The 26,395-nt window shown below is 41.3% G+C and overlaps 1 protein-coding gene across 2 annotated transcripts in view; it reads left to right on the top strand.

The window, feature by feature from the left end:
• pola1 (polymerase (DNA directed), alpha 1) overlaps nt 1-26,395 on the top strand; it is a 291,471-nt gene that overhangs the window by 133,768 nt on the left and 131,308 nt on the right. For both annotated transcript variants that reach the window (XM_059966177.1, XM_059966176.1), the window contains exons 29-32: nt 2,093-2,298; nt 6,701-6,833; nt 13,093-13,224; nt 13,324-13,498. In XM_059966177.1, the coding sequence (XP_059822160.1) occupies nt 2,093-2,298; nt 6,701-6,833; nt 13,093-13,224; nt 13,324-13,498 (646 nt within the window). The remainder of the gene's footprint in view (nt 1-2,092; nt 2,299-6,700; nt 6,834-13,092; nt 13,225-13,323; nt 13,499-26,395) is intronic.

Genomic DNA, 26,395 nt, shown 5'->3' with positions numbered 1-26,395 from the left:
TGACAACTTCTGAAGCATTTATTTGAATTTCAGTACATGCTACATGTAAATGAAGTAGGATTTACTTCAATTGGCCTTTGCTTGAATTGGAAACTAACAATGAAAATCGTAATCTAAACAATTTGGTTAGAGCCAGGTGGCTTTTAATTGAAATGTTTTTCTTCCCATGAGGAATTCAATACTGGCAGGTATGTTCGGTATTGTGCAAACAGTTTGTGAACTCAGATGGTCTGATCTCGCTCTTCTTCTGTGGCTGAGCTATTGTTTCAATCATTCACTGTTACTCTTAAATATGCCCAGTAAATCAGAGCTTAAGTTGATTATAAGAAAGTTCAATCTTGTTCAACTTTCGCCTCCTTTCCCTCACCCCCGCCAACTCTAACAATATTGTTTTAATGGAAATAGTTGGTGGTTGGTTGTTGAAAATTTAAAGGAAAACTGGAATTTTTTTTTTAAATTAGCAATTAAAATAAAGAAAATATATAAAATGTTCTACTTAAGCTAACTGCCTGGAAATTTGCGTTCATGATCGGATTTTTTGGAGATTCAATCACAAACACCCTTTTGAGTTTCATCAGCTTGATATGTTTCTTTCAGTTATATCTTCATATTCTGCCAGAAGCCTGCTAAAGTAAAGTATTGATAGATTTTGCTTGCAGGTAACAGCCATGATTCAAATTGTATCTGGTTCTGCTAATTGGGCCCTTGTGGTCTTTGCATTTCGTAGTTAAATATCTGCCTAAATACCTACTTCTAATTACTGAACTGAAAAATCAGCAATATGTAACCAGGTTTGCAAAATGTGACTAACTTTTGAAGTGGCTTTACGGAGTTGTCTCTGTGACTGCTACCCCAAACACCAAGCAGCAGAGTGAATATAAACACAGAGGACTATAAAACACTTTGCACTCTGTATGTTCTAACAGACTTCGTATATTAGATTTGGGGCAGCACAGCAGTATAGGGTTCAAATCCTGCTGCTGCCTGTAAGGAGCTTATGCATTCTCCTGTGACCTCGTGAGTTTCCTCCTACGTTCCAAAACGTACTGGTTGATAGTTTAATTTGTCATTGTAAATTATCCTGTGATTAGACAAGGATTGAATTGGGGGATTGCTGGGTTACGTGGCTCTGGAAGATCAATTCTGTGCTGCATCTTAATAAATGCATGGTGGTTGTTCATTGTATCTGGCGATGGCAGGAAACCTGTGCTGGAGGTTTAAAGTGGAAGAACTGTTGTACTGTGGCAGTTCTACTCTCTCGACCACAGAGGCCTGGGTCCAGTGGTATGAACAAAGGATAGATGTAAATGGCACATAAATGTGAATCAAAAACCTTGCAACCTGTTCTTTTACTCCAGTAGAAGGAAGAGAACTCTTTGACGGGTCAAAAGTGAAGCTTTTCTTCAGGTTAAGAGGAGAGCTCTTGCCTGGGAAAAGCCAGGATGTCTTTCTGGTGGTTTACTGATGGGAGGAACTCTACCAGAGCTAAAGGATGGGAGAGTCAATCAAACGTTGACTTTTGATCTAATGTCAAGACTAAGATCCCCCTTTGCCTATTATCATTTGGTTCTGCAAATCAGGATTTAGCTTGGACTTGGTGCATTTTTAAAGCGAGAATAGCCATACCTTGACTCACTCTGGAGAATGAATGAGGTTGCTGGTGATTCGTCGTATATAAACTCTCCAGGAGCTCAAAGTAAAGGGATTAACATTCTGGACTTTTCTTTGGCAAAATTATGAAATCCCTTACTTGAAGCTGCTTTTAGTTAATTAATTGGTTGCTAAAAGGATGCACGTGCAGCTTACATGTTTAAAATCCTACATTCTACCTCACAAGCACGATAAGTTGCTTATTAGGGAATGAGAATGTACTAATTTACCTGGTCAGATGTCAGTTTTCATACTTATTTGGGCTGGGTTGAAATGCCACCTTATTCTGCCATGGTTTGAAAATAATGTAATAAATATCATTATCACCACTGAGGGAAGCTAAGTCAGGTTCATACTATAGTCAGTCTGTGGTTAGGGTATAGGCTAAAGTGGATCTAATGAGACAGTTTGAAAATTAGCTAACATGCTGTTGCTTTGGCAGGTCAAGAGTGAAGTAAATAAGCAGTACAAACTCCTGGAGCTGGACATTGATGGTGTGTTTAAATCATTGCTGCTGCTGAAGAAGAAGAAATATGCGGCCCTTGTCATAGAGCCCACTGCGGATGGACGCTACGTCACAAAGCAGGAGCTAAAAGGACTGGATATTGTTAGACGAGACTGGTGTGACCTAGCAAAAGAAACTGGAAAGTAAGGAACTGATTTTAAATAATATATTTTGCTTGTGTGCTTTTAAAACACATTTTTCAAATGATGAGTACTAACTTCAGTGTATATATACAATAAGCTGTCATCTCTGAGTCAGAAGGTGTGGTTTAAACTGCAGTCAAGAAACTTGAGCTCCAAGCTGTGTGTGTAATAATGCTGCACCTTTCATGATGTTGTTCTCTGTAGGGCTTGAGTCTTGTTTATTTTCCGTTTCTCTGCAGTTCCTGTCCCCCACCACACCCTACCAGATACTGTCTGAAGAGGATAAAAATACTTGTGTCTTCAATAGTTCAATAGTTTTGTTTAATATCGGAGAAATGTTTCCAAGATACACCCTGAAATTCTTATTCTTTGCAGTAAAAATGTTAGAACCCCAAAGCCCCCTATCCCTCCCATGCTCTAGCAGCAGCAAAATAATGACCCTCCACCACCCTACACACTTCCTCAAAAAAGTATCAGCACCCTCCACCCAAAAAGCATGCAATAACAAAGCTCCCAAGAAAGACCCATGATCTGCTGTACAACAAAAACTAATAGTTCACCTGATAATTCGACATTCCACAGACTTTCTTCCTTCCCCCCCCCCACCACCCCAATAAAGGGGAAACAGTGCGTCCCCTTTCGCAGTGAGAGGGGAGATGTAATAAAGCATCTCCCTGAAAGTCTATTGCAGCATCTGTTTTTCTCCCAAGTTCTCTGAATGGGGAATTGACAGCAAACTCTTCCCCACCACCAAGAGAGAGAGAGAGTAAGGGCACGATTGACTGAATACAGAACCCCAACAACTGATCCACTGCTCCTGATGTTCTGTTTTCTCCCACTGCGCTTCAGTTGGTGGCACTGGCATGGAATCAGCCCATCCACAGGGCTGTAAGGGCACGCTCCTCTCCTAGTCCCCTGGGAGTGGGTTTTACCACTGCAATGAGCTGAGGTCTGAGTGTAACTCCAGGTCAGGATCTTCAACAGAACCCTATCCACCCTGAAAAGGAAAAAGAGAGACATCAAAGGTAGAAATTAAGCTGTTGCTGATGAAGGAGGTGCCATTGTAACTCGACCTCCACCTACATAACCTCACAAACATTTATCCCTCTAGCAAAATACTGCCAAGGCCAATTATCTACTTTTTAAATATATTCATTGAGTGGATATGGGCTTCTCAGGCTGAGCTGTCATTTATTGTCCATCCACAGTTACCCTAGAGCAGGGGTCAGCAACCTTTACCACTGAAAGAGCCACTTGGACCCGTTTCCCACAGAAAAGAAAACACTGGGAGCCGCAAAACCCGTTTGACATTTAAAATGAAATAACACTGCATACAACGTTTTTTTTGCCTTTATGCTATGTATAAACAAACTATAATGTGTTGCATTTATGAAATTGATGAACTCCTGCAGAGAAAACGAAATTACATTTCTGCATGCAACAAAAACATTTTGAACTCCGAAAAAAAGACGTTGGGTTGAAGGTTACTTTTAAGTAAAATACTCAACGTCTATTTGAGTCCTTCTTGTATTTATGAAAAACGCCAAACTTAAATTTGCCGCCAGCAGCAAACCAAAAATAACATCAGCCAGCTGTCAGCCTGAAAAATAAAAGGACTATTTCACTGAACAATGAAAAAATATGAATATACATAAAATAATAGGCAATTAAAATATTTATCATACTTGGTTAATGGGATTTCTGCTCCTGGACCTCAGCGCACAGCGTCTGCACATCAGGGCTGTATGACGTCACCTTCATCTTTACACAGGATCGCAAGCTGTCATCTGTGAGGCGTGCGCGATGTTTGTTTTTAATAAAGTTCATGTTGGAGAACACCTGCTCACATACATATGTGGATCCAAAGATCGACAGGACTCCAAGCGCATACTTTTTCATGTTTACATAAATGTCGGGCATAGCATTCCATGTTTCGAACACAAGTTTGTCCGGTTTTGGAAGGTTTTCAATATCACTCCATTTGTGATTCTGAGCAAGAACGGCCTTCTGACGGGCAACATCTTCAAGGTCTGCTGTCAAGCGTCTAAACTTGGACACCCATATGTCTTTGTCGGCTATGTCGGCCAGTTCCATCTCAAGATCAGGTTGACTCACACCTGCCAATGCAGTCGTATTCAGTAGGGAAGGATCGATGCTTAAGGGAGTGACCGGGAAGGATAATGTGTTTTTTTCCTCTCTGAACTCACAGAAGCGTTTCCCAAACGATGTTTGCATTGCGATGATTGCAGAATGTAAATACTCCGAAATTATCATGTCGTGACCTTGTTTGAACTCTCTCAAATTGGGGAAGTGAGACAAAGTGCCTTTCTGTAAATCTCTGGCAAGCACTGTCAACTTGCGCTCGAATGCCAAAACATCCTCCAACATGTGCAGGGCTGTGCGTCCTTTCCCCTGAAGAGCTGTGTTCAGCGTGTTCAGGTGCGCTGTCATGTCTACCATGAAGTGTAGCTTTTCCAGCCACTCTGGCTGTTCCAGCTCAGGAAAGGTGAGCCCTTTGCTGCCCAGGAAAGTTTTCACTTCTTCCAGACACGCGACAAAGCGTTTCAGCACCTCCCCTTTGGACAGCCACCGGACTTTGTTGTGCAGCAGGAGATCAGAATATGCGCTTTCCATCTCGTCCAGTAACAAACGGAATTGACGGTGATTTAAACTTTTTGCCATTATTTTATTGACAATCTGAATGACAACATCCATTACTTCTGTGCATTCCGGAGGAAATGTTTGAGCGCACAGTGCCTCTTGGTGCAAGATGCAGTGAAAAGTCAGCAGCTTTCTGTCCAGCGACTTCTGCAGTAAAGCCACAAATCCCTTGTGCGTTCCCGTCATATTCGGAGCCCCATCAGTAGCTACTGACACCAGATGGGTGGTCTTTATTCCTTTGGCTCTTAAACAATTCAAGACAGCCTCACAGATGTCCTCCCCCCGTGTTTGGTCTTTTAGAGGTATCAACTCAATCAGTTCTTCCTGTGGCCCGGCAGAGTTTACATACCGGCAGAACAACGCTATTTGTTCAATATCACCTTTGTCTTTAGACTCGTCACAGGCAATCGAGTAGGCCACAGCTGAATTGATGTCTTTAATTTGCTGTCTTGTGATGTCTTCTGCCATTTTTATGGTTCTGTCTTTGACAGTCTTTGCAGAGAGGGGCATATCCCTGATTTTCTGCACAATTTCACTCTTGTTTTTAAAGTCCGTGAATAGATGTTCTGAAATCTTAATGAAAGATTCTTTTATATATTCACCATCTGTAAACTGCTTCCCGTGCCTGACTATTTCCTGAGCGGCAATATAACTGGCGTATGTCGTTGATTTTCCAGACTTCATCCATTTCTGGAAATGATTTTTGCTCAGATCAACCTTCCGCATCAGTTCCGAAACGGCTTTTTTTCTCTCATCTCCATCCGGATATTTTTGAGCAAAGGCTGCGTGTTTACTCTGGAAATGCCTTGCGACATTTGACTTTTTGTTGTTTGCTAGTTTCTCATTGCATATTAAGCATACCAGTAAACCAGTCTCGTCAACAGTGAAAGCAAATGAATCTGTCCACGTATCATTAAACGTTCTGTTTTCTTCAGTCACTTTTCTTTTTTTAGAATTCTCCATAGTTGGCTTACCTTGGATCGAAAAATTAAAGAAATCGCGCACTGGCGGGTGTCAGGTATTGGCAGTGGTGACGTATATTAATAGCGATAAAAACACGTTGTAGCGGTGTGCTCACGCAGTCAGTAAACTGCAGTCGAATAACTTTATTCGAACTAAACAGCCTTGCTTTTAAGCCTCCCTCAACCCAGCCCCCATGGACGCAGATGCTGCAAAAGACGCATACTCACAAACCCCCGTAGGCTATCTCCCTTAGCCGGAATGCTGGCTAATTGTGAGCCGTTTCGGATGTGCCAGGAAATGTGTCGCCACACTTAGATTGTACAAGATCACCATAATCTTCAAATTTAGAATTACATTTCAAAAGCTAACAAACTAACATAAAATACATTTTAATTAAATACTGACCAATTATTTCCCAAAGCCACAGGGAGCCGCAGCACAGAGGTGAAAGAGCCACAAATGGCTCGGGAGCCGCAGGTTGCCGACCCCCGCCCTAGAGAATCTGATGCAGAGCTACTTTCTTGTACTGCAGCATTCGTTGAGATGTGGTTATGCCCAAAATGCTTTCAGGGAGAGAATTGTCCTTTCTCGTTGCTGGGGGAAGGTTTCCTCAGTTATGAGTATTATTCCATTATTACTTTGTGAAAAGTTTGTTTTGTTACCTCAGGGTACATGGATTGTTTATTAATCAACACTAGATAAAGAAATATTTCTCTCTGAAATGCTTCGACTCTTTCAAAGAATGTGTTTTAACTTTCATTTACTTTCTTTGTTGAAGCTATGTTATCAGTCAAATACTCTCTGATCAGCCACGTGACACCATTGTAGAGAATATCCAGAAGAGACTAACTGAAATCCAGGAGAGTACTATGAATGGCAGTATTCCTCAGAAATGCTTTGAAATTAACAAGGTAGGTTTCCTCTTAAGCTTTCTGATGAATGAATGTGGCTTGAAAGAGTATTAAACAATTCTGCACGGTTGGGATATTAGGATCCGACCATATGAAAACAACTGAGCTCACGAACGTCAAATGATTCTCTGTTTTTGATTTTAATAGAATATGATATCATGGGAAGGGCCTTTCCTTGTATGTTCTGACTGGAAAGGAACAAACTAACTCGATCTGGGTCCAGTTAGCGCTGTTATATTAGTATTGCTGAACACTTCCTCCCTCTTTTGATGGTAATAAAGCTGCAAGTGCAGTGTAGCAGCTATTTCTTTTAAGTGTTTCTCATCACATAGTTGTTATGTAATCAAAGGTATGGACATGATAGGTGGAGCAAGGTAAAGTGTATCTTGTCCAGTATATTTCAGAGACATCAACTGCTTCTCAGCAGTATTTCAAAGCTTATCAGGTATTTAAGGATCTTAAATATTTTAGATAGTGACCTCAAAAATAAAATCAGGATGTGTTCATTTAAGTTCACAGTTTGAGCTTAAAAGGGCATGTTTCAATACTGTATGACTACCTTTCCTTTTCCTTTGCCATCATCCTAGAATGTTGTTCTTATCTGACATATCAGCTCAAAGTTAGCTTGTTCAGACGTAACTTCACCATGTTTCATCAAAGGTTGTCCTTATCAATACTTCTAACAGAGTGATTGGCAGGCATTGAATCAATTGTTTACAACATGTGCCAATTATCATAATGTTGATTTTAACAAATGAGTAAATAATTCCTCACTGAATGAAGAATGTGGACTGGACTGTTATTTCATTTTTGAGAGCTTCATAAAATGCTGATGACAATTTTGTATATTATTTAGGCCATCATAGGACCTTTAGTTCTTGTTTGTAGAAATGTTTGTTTTGGCTAACTCTTGCTCTCAAGATGGCATTTTCAGTATAAGTTTGTTTGGAGTAGTCACCATTCAGATGAGGAACACACTCACATTGTAAATTAAGTTCAAGGATGCTTACTTTTGTGGAAAAAGGCACTATTGATAAAATTTTTGAAAATCATAATTATTTTGTCAGCATTTCTATAATGATTTGTCTTGAAATAAAACAACTGAGGGCCTCCGTTGGTCAGGGTTGACAATGGATATTGCATCCGAGCTGTCTAGATACACAAGCCTGGGATATGTAGAGCAAGCTGTTGCCCATGTAGCAAGCTCCCCCTCTCTCTACGCAACTGATGACCCCCAAATAAATGGCAGAGACTAATGCAATTTGGTACCAGAAGCATCGCAAGAGTTGCCAGTCAACGTTGAACTCAATGTAGGAATGCCTTAGAGACTCCAAATCTGGACTTTTCCCTTGGGGTTTACTCCCAAAGCCTTCCCCATGAGTGGAAGGCAGCAGAGGTTTGAGATCAGAGTTTTCCTTCTCCTAGATGAGCTGCCAACCATGGCTGATGAGCCCTATTCGTCTGAAGCAACTGGTTTTAAGGCTCTGGTAGCCTGCCTGTGCCCCTGCTGTGTCAGTAGAAATGGTTCCGCCGGGCTTGGGAGCTAAGCCACAGGTGGACTTGGCTTTTTGAGGTACACACCATTGGGAGCATTTAATCAGTAGTGGGAGCTTGTCCCCATTACCACCCTTGGTTATAACAAACTTAAGGAACCAATAAAGCAACTACATACTTCAATATTTGTATAAATCCATATTGTTAAATTTATAACTTGTACTTCAAATTTCAGCTTGGGATTCCAGCTTCAAAGAAATACCTGAATTAAATATCACTGGCTTATGTTGTGAAATTTGTTGCTTTGTGGCAGCAGTACATTGCAATACATAATAAAAAGCTATAAATTACAATACATATATGTAAAAAAACAATTAAGTGAAATAAGCAATGCAAAAAGAGAGCAAAACAAGTAGTGAAGTACGTTTGTATGATTCATGGATTGATTGTCCATTCAGAAATCTGATGGCAGAGAGGAGAAGGCTGTTCCTGAAATGTCGAGTGTGTCTTCAGGTTCCCGTAGCCCCTTGACGGGACCAACCCTGAGTGATGAGGGTCCTTTTTGAGGTATCGCCTTTTGGAGATATCCTCGATGCTGGGGAGGCTAGGGCCCAGGATGGAGCTGGTTGAGTTTATAACTTTCTGCAGCCTTTCCGACCCTTTGCAGTGGCCTCTCCATGCTAAATGGTGGTGCAACGTATTAGAATCCTCTCCAAAAGAAATTTACAAGAGTCTTTGGTGACATACCAGTCTCCTCAAACACCTAATGAAATTTACTGCTGTCATGCCTTCTTTGTAATTGCATCAATATGTCCGGCCCAGGTTAGATCTTTAGAGATGTTACACCCAGAAACTTGGAAACTGCTCACCCTTTCGCTCAATGAGGACTGGTGTGTGTTCTCTTGACTTCCCCTTCGTGAAGTACACAATCAATTCCTTGGTCTTACTGATGTTGAGCACAATGTTGTTATTGTGACACCACTTCATCACCATCTGAAATTCTCCCACAATAGCTGTGTCATTGTCAAACCTGTAGATGTGTTTAAGCTGTACAGTTGTGGATGTAGAGAGAGTAGATCAATGTGGGCATCCGTGAGGTGTGCCAGTATTGATTGTCAGCAAGGAGAAGATATTATTTCTGATCTGCACTGACCGTGGCCTCCTGGTGAGGAAGTCAAGGATCCAGTTCTAGATGGAGGTACAGAGGCCCAGGTTTTGGAGCTTGCTGATTAGAACTGAAGGTATGATGGTGTGGAACACTGAGATGTAATCAATAAACTGCAGACTGACATAGGTATTGCTATTGTCGAGGTGATCCAAGGCCGACGGAACCAGTGGGATTGCATCTGCTGTAGACCTGTTGTGGTGATAGGCAAGTTATGGTAGGTACAGGTCTAGGCCCTTAGGCAGGAGTTGATTTGGGCCATAACCAACCTCTCAAAGCACTCCATCTCAGTAGATGCAAATGGGTGATGGTCATTGAGGCAGCTCACCCTGTTCTTGGGCACTGATATGATTGTTGTCCATTTTGAAGCAGGTGGGAACCTCCAACTGCAGCATTGAGCGTTTGAAGATGTCCTTGAACACTCCTGCCAATTGGTTGGCACAGGTTTTCAATGCCCTACCAGGTACACCATCAGGGTTTGCTGCCTTGAGAGGTCACACCTTTGAGACAGAAAATACAGCTTCACGGATTTACATAAGTATAGTGTCATTCAAAGCCTACGTAAAAAGCATTGTTCATCTGCGAGTGAAACATTACTTCCATTCATGATGTTAGGTTACACTTTGTTGGACATAATGGCCTGCAAACCCTGATAGAGCTGACATGCATCCGATTCTCTTAACCTCAATTGAATTGTTTTTTTGCCCTTAAATGGCCTTCCATAGGTTGTACCTGGACGACTTGTGCAGTTCTGGATAATCTGTCTTGAATGCCACAGCTCTAGCCTGCAGCAGACTACTTATCTCCTAGGTTATTCACAGCTTTTGGTTTGTATATGTCAATGTGCTCTCGAATGCACACACTCATCCACACAGGTCTTGATGAAGTTGGTGATGACTGTGGTGTATTCATTTAGAGTCAGAGATAAGTACCTGAATATTGTGCAGTCCTCCGACTCAAAGCAGTCCTGTAAGCACTTCTCTACCTCTCTTGACCATGCCACCTTGATCCTCACCACTGGTGCTGCAGTCTGTCATCTCTGCCTATACGCCAGGAGTAGAAGTGCAGCGAGGTGACTGGACTTTCTGAAGTGTGGGTGTGGGATGGCATGGTCGGCATTTCTGATGATATAATAGAGGTCAAGTGGTTGCACAGCTGATAATGTTTATGGTAGTTGTTCAGATACTTCAAGCTAGCCTTGTTGAAATCCCCTGCAATGATAAGAGTGTCTGTTAATCACGGTGCTCAGCTCCAGTGCCTGTCAGATGTTGGCTGCCAAGGTTGTGGTGGAAAACCCCCACAGCAGATAAAATAGACTCGTTTGACTCCTAGATGTTTTAGGTCGGGTGAGCAGGATTTAGACAGAACTGCAATGTCTATGCACCATGATGACTTAATCATAAAGGATACTCATCTCTTCTACCTTTCAAAGGCTGCACTCTCCTGTCTTTGCAGAGAATGGTGAAGCCATTGGGCTGAAGTGCTGCATCTGAAATGCTGGGGGTGAGCTATGTTTCCATGAAGCAAAGTATACAGCAGTCCCTGATATCTACGATCAAACCTTAAAGCTTGTTCCTCTATCCATTACGATCATAACTGATGAGATCGTTGCCATGGCTTCAGCTTCAACCCCTTATTTCTTGATTCTCTTAATGTTCAGAAATCTGTCAATCTCTCAATGAACATGTATGTGACGGAGCTTGAACAACGTGTTGAAGTTGAGAATTCCATAGGTTCCTTGCTTTGGAAATTAAGAAAATTATCTTCATCTCAGTCCTAAATAACCTACCCCTTATTCTCAAGCTATGTCCCCTGTCCCAGGACATCTTGTGAAGAAGTCCTCCTGTATTCAGTAGTTGACAGAGTCATTGATTCAGCCTTGGTAAAAATAAAATATAATCCTTCTAAAGTTCTTCAACAAGTCATCTTTTATTATGAAGTTGGTGAGACTGACTGGAGTGAGAGTTGCTTCTGTGTACCAGTGTCCTAACTTCTCGGTCACCTGATGGATCAATCATTAGGTTCCTGCAGATGTAATGATATCTTTTTATGTGTTTCTAGTTCTCTTGTATGTGTTTTGATATCTTAAAGTATTTCTGGTCAGTCCGTAGCTCTGCTCATGGTGCTTTGTGTCAAGTGAAAACTATTTGTAGTTTGGCTACACCACTAAAGCAATACTAACATTGATTCTGCTGAAAGTCTGCAAATGTACAAGTCTGCAACGGCAATCTATGATTAACAGACTGTGGTTTAAATTATTGAGTTGATGGGGAGAGTTCATCGGAAGATGGGCAACACTTACACAGAGTCTGCAGGGAGGTTAAATATAGTTTGTTTTTAATAAAATAGCTTCAGCTGTGATTTTAGAATAAAAACTTGTGGAACTAGTGTTTTGTAGCTTGCTGACAGCGATTTCACACAGATGTTACTCATCAGGTATCTCATACAGCCTGAACTTAAAAGCAGCGGACAGTACACCCTTGGGAAGAAAGAGCTAATACTTAACTCCCCTACAGTATTTCTTGTCTTCACCTTCATCCTTCTGAATGTACATCATCCATATTTATAAATAAATAAATTGATGTCAGCTGAAGTGCAAAGTAATTTTTGTATGGAAAATTCTGTCCCAACAGCACCGACTGCCATTTAGATCAAGTAGGTAGGCCTGGGCAACTGAAAGCACAGCCATCAACAGACCAAAGGCCATAATTCAGAAGAAAAGTTTGGACTGGTGAGGCATAAATAGGGATGGGTTTGACAGCAATAGAGGAAGTTAATAAAGGCCAGCTCTAATTGTGGACTGGAAAGGTTTGTGAGGTAGTGTAGAGTTGACAGGGAGTTGGGTATCAGTACCCTCTGTATAGAATCTAACTTTACATTTATAGATTATGTTGCTAAGCAACAGAATCTGGATATAGAGGGCATCATGGATAAATCCTTGGGGGTTGATGGTCTATGTGGAGAAGAGTATTTGTTGCTGAAAGACAATGGTAAGAAGATTTGCATCAGTGGAGTACAGAAGGAGTACTGACCTAAATTGAATTCTAATAAGTGATTTTTTTAATTGTCCTACGTATAATCGGCTTCTATCATCGATCATAAACATGAGAGAGATTCTGCAGATGCTCCAAATCCAGAGCAGCACAGTCAAAATGTTGGAGAACTCAGCAAGTCAGGCAGCATCTATGGAAAGGAACAAACAGTTGATGTCTCTTCATCAGGGCCTGTCGCCGATTGTGCATAGGTGAAGCTGAGGGGAAGATTTCCAGAGAGCCAGTTCTAAACCTTGTTTTTAAATTACATAATATTAGAAAAGGTTAGCAATGCCAGTATTCAGTGCCTCACCTGAATAAGAATGTAAGTTTCCTTGAATACTGTTAAGTGTGCAGCTCAATTCAAAGTTAATTAGAAAAGCAGGAAAAGATAAGTTTACTCCATCTGGCATTATCAAAGCACATAAGATGAGAGAATGGGTAACTGAAGTGCAATTTTGGATTTTATATATTTGGCGTGGACATACTACTTTCTCCTTTTCATAAACATTATTATTTGAATCATTTAAAATTGTTATTTTTACTTGTGTTTTCTTTACTACCTTAGGCTTTGACCAAGGATCCCCAGGATTACCCGGATAAAAAAAGCCTGCCTCATGTCCATGTTGCCATGTGGATAAATTCCCAGGGTGGACGCAGAGTTAAAGCTGGGGACACAGTATCTTACATCATTTGTCAAGTAAGAAATGGAGAGACCATCAACCAAGTTATTCTTTACCAATACAGGTTGAAGCCGATGTTAGCCCAGGTGATGAATGCTAACGATGTATTTCCTTAGGACGGCTCAAATCTCAGTGCCAGCCAGCGAGCCTATGCACCTGAGCAACTGCAGAAGCAGGAAAACCTGACCGTTGACACACAATACTACCTCTCCCAGCAAGTGCACCCGGTTGTGGCTCGAATCTGTGAACCCATTGATGGGATAGACTCTACACTGATTGCTACCTTGTTAGGTAAGGTAATGGTCAGATAATAGCTAGTGGCATTGCTTTTCCAATTGTAAGGTACTGTGCCTTGACCATAATCATTTAGTTTTACTCTGATTAGAAACTGGGTCAGTTCTTATTGGAAATGCTAGAAGTTTAACATGGAAATTGTGACATTTAGCTTACAAAAACGCAGAGAAGTTAAGCAAAAATATTGTTTCAGTTTTCATGAAAGAAGAATTTAAAAACTTGTATATGGAGAAGATCATATCTGATTGAATGAGAAGTTAATAGAAAATAGCATAGGTAAAGAAAAAATAAACTTTGAAATTAATGGGATCGAAAGCAATTAAGTCTCCAGGACCTGATGAACTGCATTCTAAGGTCTTAAAAGAAATGGTAATAGAGATGTTTGATCTGAGAGTAATCCCCACAATAGGAATACGTCAAATTCATCCCAGAATTTAAGGGAAGAAGAGGGAAAACAGTTAACTTTTGTATTGGAAGGGAAAATGCACTAACCTGCAATGATAGTAGGATACAGTACTTGGAGAGTTCTTTTTGGACCGTAGAATTGGAATGGGAAATCATGTTCTACAAATTACAAATTTGCTGGAGCATTTTGCAATTGTGACTCTAACAATAACTAAGGGAGAACCAGTTGATGAGGTTTATTTGGAGAGTCTCAGCCTGACGGGCCAACTGTTTGTTTCCCTCCATTGATGCTGTCTAACCTGCTGACTTTCAGTTAAGATGGTGCCGAGCTGCAACGTCTGTTGAGATCATTGCTTAGACTGAGTTGTTTTTAGATTCATAGGGATGGTTTTGAGGGCAGTGCAGGGAGTTGGGGGTAGAGGCTAGGGTTTTGGGATGAGGATGAGGGGAATTAGAGGTCGAGGGAGTAAATGAAGAGTCAGAGGGAAGTTGTCAGAGCGCTCTGCGGCAGGCCGGTCATCCATGTTGATAGGTCCCCCTAGGTCAGTGAGTCCTGAGCCCGGATGTCCTAGTGAGCAGGAGGTGTGAGGGTTGGTAGACACCAACATTCCCATCCTCCACTGCAGGAGTCAGCGACTTTTGGGTTAGAGGTCTATGCGAATCCGATCTAAAGGCCTGGAGTTCAAAGTCCATGATGGCGATCCTGAGATTGATACTGGAGGGAGAAGAGACCAAAGTCAGAAATCTAGAATTTGAGGCCTGAGCATTGAAGACCAAACTTGACAACTATGGAATCCCCTGGGTCCCCTGATGCCTGAGAGTCAGAGCCAGGGACTCCAGAGGCTGGAGGTCTGTCTATGTGAGTGAGTGGGTGTTTGGGAGGAAGCAAAGGGGCTGCTTTTGTTTTGTTGCTTTTGTTGTTCCCATGAACATTTTGGGCATGTTATATTGGTGCAGTGTGTGTGGTGACTGCTGTGGGCTGTTCCTGGCATATCATTAAGTTGTATGAGTTATTGATGCAAACGTTGCATTTATATGTTTCATTGTACGTGTGATAACTTAATCTGAGTATCGGACACGCGTGACATCTTATCTGCAATAATATGTTCAGTTCTGGTGTCACTGCTTGGAAGGAGACACATAAGGCAGTGAGTATTTTAATGACACAGAAGACTGAGATGTTGGGGATGATATTGTATCAAGAGGAGAAGTTAATCTGACTGGCCCTTTACTCTGGAGCTTTGAAGAGAGAATATGTACGTGAAAATTTTTGATGTGGCTTGATAGAGTAGGTGCATAAGTGACAGGCTGTTCAAGACTCAGATCACTAGTTAAGAAGCAAGGGCTCCAGAACACTACAAGGTAGCCAGGAAGAAACTTGAGAATGGATTGAAGAGAGCTAGGAGACAAAAGAAGGCCTTTGCAAGTAAGTTAAAGGAAAACCTTGAGGTGTTCTGCACATATGGGGAAAAAGCAGGAGGATGATTAAAGTGAGGGTTGGACCAATCAGGGAGAAAAGAGGAAACACGTGCCTAGTGTCGAAGTAGGTAGGAGAGATCCTTAAAGAATATTCAATATTTACCAGTGAGAGGGATCTTGATGATTGTGCAGACAGCGTATAACAGACTGATTTGTACTGTTCCAGTATTCAACATAAGAGGAGCTGCTGGAACTTCTGAAAAACTTGAGGATAGTTGAGCCCCAAGGTTGGATGGGATATATCCCAGGTTACTACGGAAAGCGAGGAGAGAAATCGCTGCAACTTTGTCAATGATCTGTGCATTCTCACTTGCCATAGAAATAGTACCAGAAGATTAGAGGGTGGCAAATGTTATTCCTTTGTTCCAGAAAGGTAATAAAGATAATCCTGGGCATTATAGACCAATGAGACTTGCGTCAGTGGAAGGCAAACTATTGGAGAGGATTCTTAGAGACAAAATTTATAGTCATTTGGAGAAGCATTGTCAGATCAGGGATTGTCAGTTTGGCTTTGCAGGGCGGGCCATATCTCACGAGCTTGATTTGAATTATTTGAGGAAGTGATAGAACAAATTGATAAAGGTAGAGCAGTGGATGTGGTATTTTATTCAGATGTTTGACAGGGTTCAAAGTAAATTTATTACCGAAGTACGTATATGTCACTATATACCACCTTGAAATTTATTTTCATGCAGGCATTTACAGGAAAATAAAGAAACAAAATAGAGTTTATTAAAAGCTATAAACTACAAAGCCTGGCAAACAACCAATGTGCAAAAGAAAATAAATCATTCAAATATTTAAAAAGTAAATAATACTGTGAGCATGAGTTCTAGAGAACTTGTAAGTCGTCTAATTGGTTGTGGAGTCAGTTGAGCATTGAGGTGAGTGACATTATCTTTGCTGTTTCAGGAATCTGGTGGTTGTAGAGCAAAAACTGTTCCTGGACCTGGTGGTGTGGGACTTAGGGCACCTATACCTCCTGACCCATGGTCATTGAGAAGTAGTTGCATGGGGGTAGTTGATGATGGATGTTGCTTTCTTCTGCTTATAAATGTGCTCAGAGATGGAGCGGGCTTTGTCTGTGATAGACTGGGCTGTATCCACCAATTTTTGTAGAGTTTTATAATCCTGTGTATTGGTATTTCCATACCAGGCCTGCTCTCTGTTGCTCCCCATGGTCAGCTCATTCAGAAAGCCAGGAGGCATGGTATTCAGGGAAACTTGGCTGCTTGGATTCAGAATTGGCTTGCACGAAGAAGGTGGAGGGTGGTAGTAGATAGAACATGTTCTGCCTGGAGGTCCATGAGTGAAAGTGTTCTGCAGGCCTCTGTTCTGGGACTCTTTGTGATTTTTATAAATGACAAGATTTTTACAAATTTTCATAAATGATGAGAAAATGGGGTGGGGAGTTAGTAAGTTTGTGGATGAACTGCAAGATAGTGGTGTGGATGGTGTAGAAGGGTGGCAATGAGACATTGATGACAACAGAGCTGGGCTGAGAAGTGGCAGATAGAGTTCAATCCGGAAAAATGTCAAGTGATGCACTTTGGAAGGTCAAACCTGAGGGTAGAGTACAGAGTTCATTGCAGGATTCTTAGCAGTGTGAATGAACAGTGGGATTATGGGGTCTCCATCAATAGATCCCTCAGAGTTGTTCCACAAGTTGAAAGGATGTTTAAGAAGGCAAATGGTGTTTTGGCCTTTAGTGGTTGGGCGATTGAGTTCAAGGGCTGCAAGGTGATGTTGCAGCTCTATAAAACGCTGGTTAGACCACACTTGGAGTATTGTGTTCAGTCCAGGTCCCCTCATTGTAGGAAGGGTGTGGAAGTTTTAGTGAGGGTGCAGAGAAGATTTACCAAAATTGCAGGGCATGTCATAAGAGGGAAGGATGAGCAAACTAGGCTTTTCTCTTTGGAGTGAAGGAAGATGAGAAATGACTTGATAGAGCTGTATAAGAGAGAAAGATAGAGTGGATAGCCAGAGACTTTATCCTAGAGCAGAAATGGTTAATACAAGGGGGCATGTGTTAAGGCGATTAGAGAAAATTATAGGGAGGAGAAATCAAAGGTTTTTTTTAAACACGGAAAGTGGTGGGTGTGTGGAACTCACTGCTAGGGGTAGTGGTAGTGGAAGATACATTTGAGGCATTTAAGATGCTCTCTGATAGGCACATTAGATCCTTGATATATGCACTTTCCATGGTGCCATCAAAGCTCCACGAGGGATTGGAGGCACTTCCGTGCTGCCTGCTGTCATCTTCAAAGGTTTTGCCGTTACAAATTTTGCAGTGAGGGGCATTCTGAGCAGTAGCTGCGCAGCATGGTTTGAAGTCTCCAATGCACAGGATAGTGGGAGGCTGCAGAGGGCTTTAGATTCAGCCAGTTCCATCATGGGCACAACCCTTCTTACCATTGAGGACATCTTCAAGAGCCGCTGTCTCATGAAGGTGGCATCCATCATTAAAAACCCTCTCACCTGGCTCATCCTCGGCATTGCTACCATCGGGCAGGAGGTACAGGAACCTGAAAACCCACACTCATTGTTTTAGCAACAGCTTCTTCCCTTCTATCATCAAATTTCTGAATGGCCCATAAGCCTATGTACACTAGCTCACTATTTTGCTCACTTTTTACTCATTTTTTAATATATTATTGTAACATTCTGTATTTTATATACTGCACTGTACTGCTGTGGAAAGCAATATATTTCACCACATATGTCAGTGATAAACCTGCTTCTGATTTTGAGATGTCACAATAAGTGCCTGTGACCCTTGTGAATAGAATTATAGAATAGAAAAATTATTGTTGCAAAATGCATTGCCTCAGCTTTGATTTTTCAATGGGGAAGATTTAATAGTTCAATGGACAGCAAATTACTCATTGCATTGAGACAATGCACTGACCTCCATATACAGCTTGGGTTTGCGCCATAGTAACATAGCGGTCATTAGCAAAGGTATTGCATCTCTGGGCGTTGGAGTTCAGAGTTCAATTGCAATGCCATCTGTGCAGTTTGTACGTCCTCACCATGAATGTGTGGTTTTCCTCTGGGTGCTCCGATCCTCAGTCCAAACACCTACCAGTTGGTAGGCTAATTGGTCATTGTACATTGTTCTGTGATTAGGCTATGGTTAAATATGTTTATTGCCAGGCAATAGGGCTTGTTGGTCTGGAAGGGCCCATTCTGCGCTATATGTCTGAATTTAATAAAAATAAATTTATCTGAGAATAACATAATTGAATGCCATGCAAGTTGATGACATCATGATGCTGGGAAATTAGTAACTATGATAAAATATTTCATGGGTGGAATTGCCTGATGCAATTTAGGGATGGGTAGCTCTTCCACCAGGAGCCAGAGCCAATGTGTTAAGTGTTGGCAAAATGGACTTTGTTCTTACTTTGCATGTGCTAAACAGGCACCATACAGTATATTCAACGGCAGTGTCAAAAATGGTTTACAGGATGCCAGGCAAATGGGTACTCCTGAGCCTTGTGTATATTGCCACAAGTTCTTATTGAAACCTATTGAGTTCATGGGATCATTGTTTCATTGCCTTATGAGGAGAGGAAAAGCAGAGTGGGCTAATACCGTACAGAACTTTGAAGAGTGAGAAGCGATCTCATTGAAGTGTATAAAATCCTTATGGGACATGACAGGTTATAATATGGGTGATGTTTTCCCTATGTAATGTTCCAGGCACAAAGTTCAGAGTATCAAAGACTGCTCATGTCTGCAGTGGAAAGGAAATGAATCTTTGCACATGTCTACCCCAATGGAGAACTCCTCCAGGTAGACTTTAGTGTGAAACTAAACATGTAGTTAACTGACTAAAAGGAATGATCTCATTCACTGAAGATACTCAAGACAGAAATGGTTAGATTTTAAAATTTGAAGGAAATAAAGATGCATAGTATGAGGATAAGGAGGTGGTGCTGAGATTAAAGAAAATCAGCTAGTTCTGTGCCAAGTCTGTGTGGAGCAGTTTTTTCAATACCATGCTCTGTTCTTTATTGGTAGCCCTGCAGGTTATTTTCTCTCAGCTGCTTGTTCAATTCCCTTTTGAAAGCCTTGATTAACTCTAATTCTAACTCTCTCTGCAGGTAGTAGTTTTCAGATCAAACCACTCTGCTTTTCAAATTTTTTTCCCTACACACCCTTTTGCATTTTGACACTTTAACTCTTTGCCTTGGTCTTTAAACGTCACTAACAATCAACAGAAGCACACCTTAAGGATGCGTGCTTAGCCCACTGCTCTACTTTCTCCACTCATGATCGTGGCTGGGCACAGCTCAGGCGCCATCTATAAATTTGCTGAAGACACCACTGTTGGCGGAATCTCAGATAGTGACAGGGAGGTGTACAAGAGCAGGATAGATCAGCTGGTTGAATGGTGTCACAACAACCACCTTGCATTCAGTGTCAGTGAGACCAAGGAATTGATTGTGGTTTTCAGGAAGGGGAAGTTGAGAGAACACCGCCAGTTCTCATTGAGGGTCAGCAGTGGGAAGGTAAGCAGCTTCCAGGTTGCTGGATGTCAGAACATTGATGCAATCACGAAGCAGGCACACCAACAACCATACCTTCATTAGAAGCTGACGGAGATTTGGTAGTTCACCGTGATAGCATGGCAGTTAGTACAATGCTGTTACAGCTTGGGGTGTTCCGGAGCTCAGAGTTCAATTCCGCTGCCATTTTGTAAGTTGACTGTGTGCATCCTCCCTGTGGAATGCATGAGTTTTGTCCGGGTCCTCTGATTTCCTCTCATAGTCCAAAGACTAACCAAGTCGGTTAAATTGGTCATTGTAAATTGTCCAGTGGTTAGGTTAGGGTTTGTTGGGGGTTGCTGGGTCGGCGGGACTCAAAGGGCCAGAAGGGCCAACTCACTAAATAAATAAATAAAAACTCAGGCAAATTTCTTACAGATGTACCACAAGGTGCTACATCTGACTGGTTGCCCACTGCCTGATAACGAAGGCTCCAATTGCCAGGATCATCAGAGGCTTCAAGAGTTGTAGACTCTGCCAGCTCCATCATGAGCAGAAACCCCTCCACATCAAGGACATCTTCAAAAGGCAGACCCTCATGAAGCTGGCATCCGCTATTAACGACTCTCACCATCTGTGACTTGACCAATGGGGAGGAGGTACAGGAGCCTGAAGATGTACACTCAACATTTTACGAACAGCTTCCTCTCCGTGATTAGATTTCTCAACTGCCATGAACGCTTCTTCACTATTCTTCTTGCACTATTTTATTTTTCATTACCTTATAGTAATCTTCAATGTCTTACACTATCCTGCTGCCACAACAAATTTCATGGCATATCTCAGTGATAATAAACCTGATTCTGATTCACTGTTTCTAATGACTGTACCTTCAGGGCTCTAAAAGTTGGTGCCATCAGAGAGTAGAAAAAGAAGTTGATCTAATCTCAGATGTAAAGATGAGATTAGATCTTGTATTTTCAAACTTCCTGGACAAGTGAGGCCCTGCTATGATCCCTGACCTTCTCTGAGCTGACCTAGGCCAACAGGGTTAGTGGCATTGCAGTTGCACATTTTGTATCCTGTGGCTGGAGAACTACACAGGAAATCAATTTGGCTTGTATTCTTAGAAGCTGCTTATTAGTCCCTGCGTTTTTCCATGTAAATTTTACCAGACGGCAGGATCAAGTAATGGATGTGCTGCCAAAATTCAAGTGGCAGCCAAAGTTGCAATGTAGAGATCAGATCAGATGTGCAGTCCATGCCCACATTCATAATGATTTCTCTTTAGTTTCACTTCAGTTTCAAATCTTCCCTTGACAGATTGGTTGTGAGTAGCAACAACCTGGTAATGAGTTGTTGCTGTTGGCTAATTTTCTTTGTGATGGTTTAATTTGTAAGTTGAGCTCTGTTTCTTTGCAATTATCCCTCTTGCTGTTTTATTCCTTCTTTCATTCCTCCTGGTACCCTTCACCTAGAGCTGCCACGTTTATCTTTGGGAATAATATAAAAATTGTCAGTTTGATTGTGCTATTATTACTGCTGTTCCCTGGAGTGATCTGACCCAGAAGCTTTGTTTAATATTCAAAACTGGGAAGGAGACTGTTTTTAATTGATCTGATTATGCATGTTGAGTCACTGATTTGATGGTGTGCCCCCTTGAAGAGTGTTTAAAAATGTTGCCTAAATTTGTGTGTAGTATGAATCTGTACTTTGATAATGTTATCTTTTAGAAGATGTTTCTTGTCCATATACTTGAAAGAAAGAACAAACTTGCATGTGTGGAGGAATTTCAAGGCCCAGGGAAATATTCCAAGTCAGCTGCAAAGACTAAAAACAGAATACATCAAACATGACCTGCCGTAATCTAAACTGAATATAATTTACCACATTCTGGAGAGTTATTGCACAAAAACTTCCAAAATAAATTCCAAGCTGAACTTCATTCAGTGTGATGAGTGTTGGATCGCTTATTGAGGACTTGGTGTCCGTGAACTTGACGTCCCTTAACTAGATAGCTGCTTGTTTGCTGGGATTGGAATTTTCATTGCAAGTGAACAATTCCATTTTCTCCCACCCCAAGTCTCTGTCTAAGCTTAAACCAGTATATTTAACCTTGAATCACCCTTCCAACCCTGTTTATCATTGCTTATGAAATTTGTCTACTTCCTTTTTCATTGTATCATTCAGAGCCTTCCCTGTGTGTTGTTGAACCCTTCATTAATTTTGTTATCGCCGGGTTCCTCGACGATTTCTGTGCTTTCTTGGCCACTTCCAATGTCTGTGAATTCGAGCTCCAAAACTTTACTGTCCATGTCCTAAACTGTGGGAGGCCCTGGTCTCTCATTCAAAGTACAAAACAAAGTACATTTATTATCAAAATATCTACACTATACGCAGCCTTGAGATTTGTCTCCTTGTCGGCAGCCATGAAATAAAGAAACTTGATAGAACCCAGACAATTAAAAACCCAATGAGCAGTAAATGAAAAACATTGTGCAAACAATAAAAGTAAGCAACTAACATTCATAACTGAAGTTCATGGAAGTTAGTTCACAGCCACAAAGCCAGTCATCACTTCAGCTGGCCTCAGTTCAGTGCAGAGTCCAGAGAAGCTTGCAGAGCAGTGAGCTGAAGCAGCCCGGAACTTGCCTCGGGTCCCAGCATCCTGATTTTTTCAATCTGTTCCAACACTTAAATTGTCCAAACCTTGGGATGTTTCTCACTCTTGGACCCAGGCTCTGCCATTTTGATACTCTTTCAGGCCAACGCCTGCTGCTTCAATTCAGCCTAGCACTTAAATCATTCAAACCTTGGGTCCTTCCTTGCTCTCAACCTGGCTGCGGGTCCTGCCCCCTCGACTCTGTTTCACTTCAGTTTTGCCACATTGAATCGTCCTCAAATGCTAGCAAGTCTTTATTGGCACCGTTTTAAAATTCTCCTCCTGTGTCTATGAATTTGTCCCTTGTTTTGTAGGCAAATATTTCAGCACTCCCCTAAGATCCAAGTACCTCTGTTGCTTTTGTGTCATCCAAACTTATTAATATTATGTTGCATAAAAGTTGTTTGAATTGTGTATAAGTGAGACCATGAGGCTATATGGAATCAACATTGAAGCAGAGTTGTGGCCTGGGGCAGGTCAACCAGGCTGAAGGGTAAACTGCACTTTCCACTGATCAACCTTGCTTCCTGTTTATACGTTTGGATTAGCACACCTCTACTTGCTGAGGTAGTGACATAAAATGAACTTAACTCTCACTCAAGGCTCTCCTGCAGATGGAATCATCTCAACATTTGATTTGCCATGCCTCCTTTGAATCTGGGATATTTCTAATAAGTTAAATCTTATGAACCTAAACACAAGTGTAACCTTATTAGCCATTCATGATGGGATAACCTTTTTACGCCAGCAATTAAGCTGGTGCATCTCTTCTGGGCTGATTCCAATGATAGCCCATCCTAACTTAAATAAGGGGACAAAAATTGTACAAAGTTCAAAATATATTATCAAAGTACACATGGCTTTTTAAAGTAGCTTTTAGTTGAGCCCATTAGGAGAAAGGCAATTCTGGATTGGGTGCAGTGCAGTGAATCAGATTTGATTAGGGAGCTTAAGGTAAAAGAACTTTGAGGAGGCAGTAATCATAATATGATAGAATTAAACCTGCAGTTTGAGAGGGAGAAGATAAAGTCGGATGTATCAATATTGAAGTGGAATAAAGGAAGTTACAGAGCCACAAGAGATGGGCTGGCCAAAGCTTGATTGGAAGGGGTCACTAGCAGGGATAATTGCAGAACAGCAATGGCTGGAGTTTCTAGGGGTAATTTGGAAGACACAAGATAGATACATCTCAAAGATGAAGTATACTAAAGGGAGAATGATGCAATTGTCAAGGGAACTGAAATCAGCACAAAAGGAAAAGAGAGGGTGTATAACATAGCAAAAATTAGTGGGAAGCTTTTAAAAACCAACAGAAGGCAACTAAAAAAACCATTAAGAGTGAAAGGATGAAATATGAAGGTAAGCTAGCCAATAATATAAAAGCGGATACCAAGCATTTATTTCAGATATATAAAGAGCAAAAGAGAGGCAAGAGTGGATATTGGACCAGTGGAAAATTACGTTGGAGAGGTAGTAATGGGGAACAAAGATGTCGGGCAAAGTTATTAAGTATTTTACATCAGTCTTCACTGTGGAAGATACTAGCAGTATGCCAGAAATTAAGTGTCAAGGGACAGAAGTGAGTGTAGTTGCTGTTACTAAGGAGAAGTTGCTTGGAAAGCTGAAAGATCTGAAGGTAAATGGGTCACCTGGATCAGATTAGCATAGACATAGGATGTTAAATGGCCTGTTCCCTTGCTGTGTTGTTCGAGCTTTAATCTGCCAGTCATTTCACACAAAATAAATAATAATCTGTAAGTGATGAGTAGAATATCACGGTTACCATATTTGTTTAGTTCCACCCTCCCTTCTCCATTCTTGTGACAGGAAAATTAAGAAAAAGAAACTTTTAATTTATTGACTGACTTCTCCTTAATGAAATCAGCTTCTATGTTCCAGTGGTGCTCTAAGTTCAACAAGGGTGCTTTTCAGCTGACAAGGCAATTTCTTTGACAAGTACCATTTTTAGATTGTTCTTATCTTGCAAAAGGGGTTTATTGGCTTTTGCCTGTATATATGCAAGTTTACAATTGCTGCAAAATGGATCTTAAATAACATGTTTGTATTTCCTTTGCTATCATGCTGTTAGGGAGATGATATTTGCAGCATCGAGGAATAGTGATGAGGAAATGTGTAACTAACTACAAATAAAATGTTGATCTTAACAAAGATGGACCTTGGTTCATAACTGAATATAGCTTGTCCCAAAGAGCAATTGACAGCATCAGATTAAAAAGGTTATACTTCTCTTTTGACCTTAAATGCTGTATTTTTGGCAGAAACTGCAATTTCAGTCTTCTTCCCTCTTTACAGTCCTTTTCTGTAGTGCCTGTTGATATTATAATGCTCATTCATGATGCACTTGGAGAGATGCGTTTGCTGTCAATTGTCATTTTTCATGCCTTTGTATTCCTTCCACTGTCAGATGCAATGCAAAGCTTGCAAAGATTCAAACCCATGCCATTCTTAATGAACGGACACATTAAGACGTAATGTTCTCTGGTAATGGTAAGATGGCAGCAGGGTTAGTCATAATGGCCTCTCTGGATTCAACAAATGGTGCAAATGTTTGTCTTAAATGTTTGTCTTGTGATCGCAAGACCCTGCTGAATGTTAGTAATAAGGAATACTTTTAAGTCTCGTTCTGTAGTTCATTGGCAAGATCAACGACAGAGGATTTTGGTAGCCTTGGGTTGTTGTGCGTCATGCCACACCATTGCCTGTTACAACCACCCAGGGGAAGAGGTACGAGGGACAGTATGGGAGAGAACTGAGGTGCAGTGAGCGTGCTGAACTCTGCAGTAGATTGGGAGCTGGCCCCTGTGGTCCAGCTTCTTCCATTAGCGCTGCTCTCCAGAGTTCGCTCCCTGGGAGACGATCTTGGATTGTCCTTGACTGCCGCTGAGATGAGGAACTGCTGTATGCTTGTTTTTGCAGAAACTTGGCTTCAGGACAGCATCCCATGCACCATCTATCTACAGACCATGCCACTCGGGGACTTGTACTAATATTATTTTGTTGACATTATTTGCTATTATAACTACATGTGCAGTGTCTGACTGTATATACTGTGTTTTGCACCTTGGGTCTCAGAGGAACGATGTTTCGTTTAGCTGTATACATGTGCATGGTTTTAAACTTGAATGTGGTCTTGTAGCATAACCAATTTTCTTCATGTGGTCTATTACCCTACCCAACATAAAATGCGAGGCAGTTTAAAGGTGGTCCATTTCTTTCCTGTTCCTACAGGAAATTACTTATTTGCCATGATATCCATCTTGACCCCACATCCAAGATCTCTCATGCCTCCTTCTGCTGCAGAAGGTGAATGTTGTGGCTGTATGGGCTACCTGTTACATTTGTGTCAGCGTAATGAAATATACGAGGGGTGATTGATAAGTTCGTGGCCTAAGGTAGAAGGAGTCTATTTTAGAAAACCTAGCACATTTATTTTTCAACATAGTCCCCTCCTACATTTACACACTTAGTCCAGCGGTCGTGGAGCATACGGATCTTGGACCTCCAGAAAGTGTCCGCAGATGGGTGATTGATAAGTTTGTGGCCTAAGGTAGAAGGAGGTGAGTTGTTAACTTCAAGTTTTCTGCATAATCACTCGTGCATGTAATGAGAGCTGTATAACTCATCTCTTTCTACCTTAGGCCATAAACTTATCAATCACCCATCTGTGGACGCTTTCTGGAGGTCCAAGATCCGTATGCTCCACGACAGCTGAATTAAATGTGTAAATTGTAGGAGGGGACTATGTTGAAAAATAAATGTGTTAGGTTTTCTGAAACTGATTCCTTCTACCTTAGGCCACAAACTTATCAATCACCCCTTGTATGAATGTTCACA

The sequence above is a fragment of the Hypanus sabinus genome, chromosome 4, assembly GCF_030144855.1.
Source record: "Hypanus sabinus isolate sHypSab1 chromosome 4, sHypSab1.hap1, whole genome shotgun sequence".
NCBI lineage: Eukaryota > Metazoa > Chordata > Chondrichthyes > Myliobatiformes > Dasyatidae > Hypanus > Hypanus sabinus.
The sequence above is the reverse complement of the archived record's forward strand: the minus strand, read 5'-3'. Positions and strand labels throughout refer to the sequence as shown.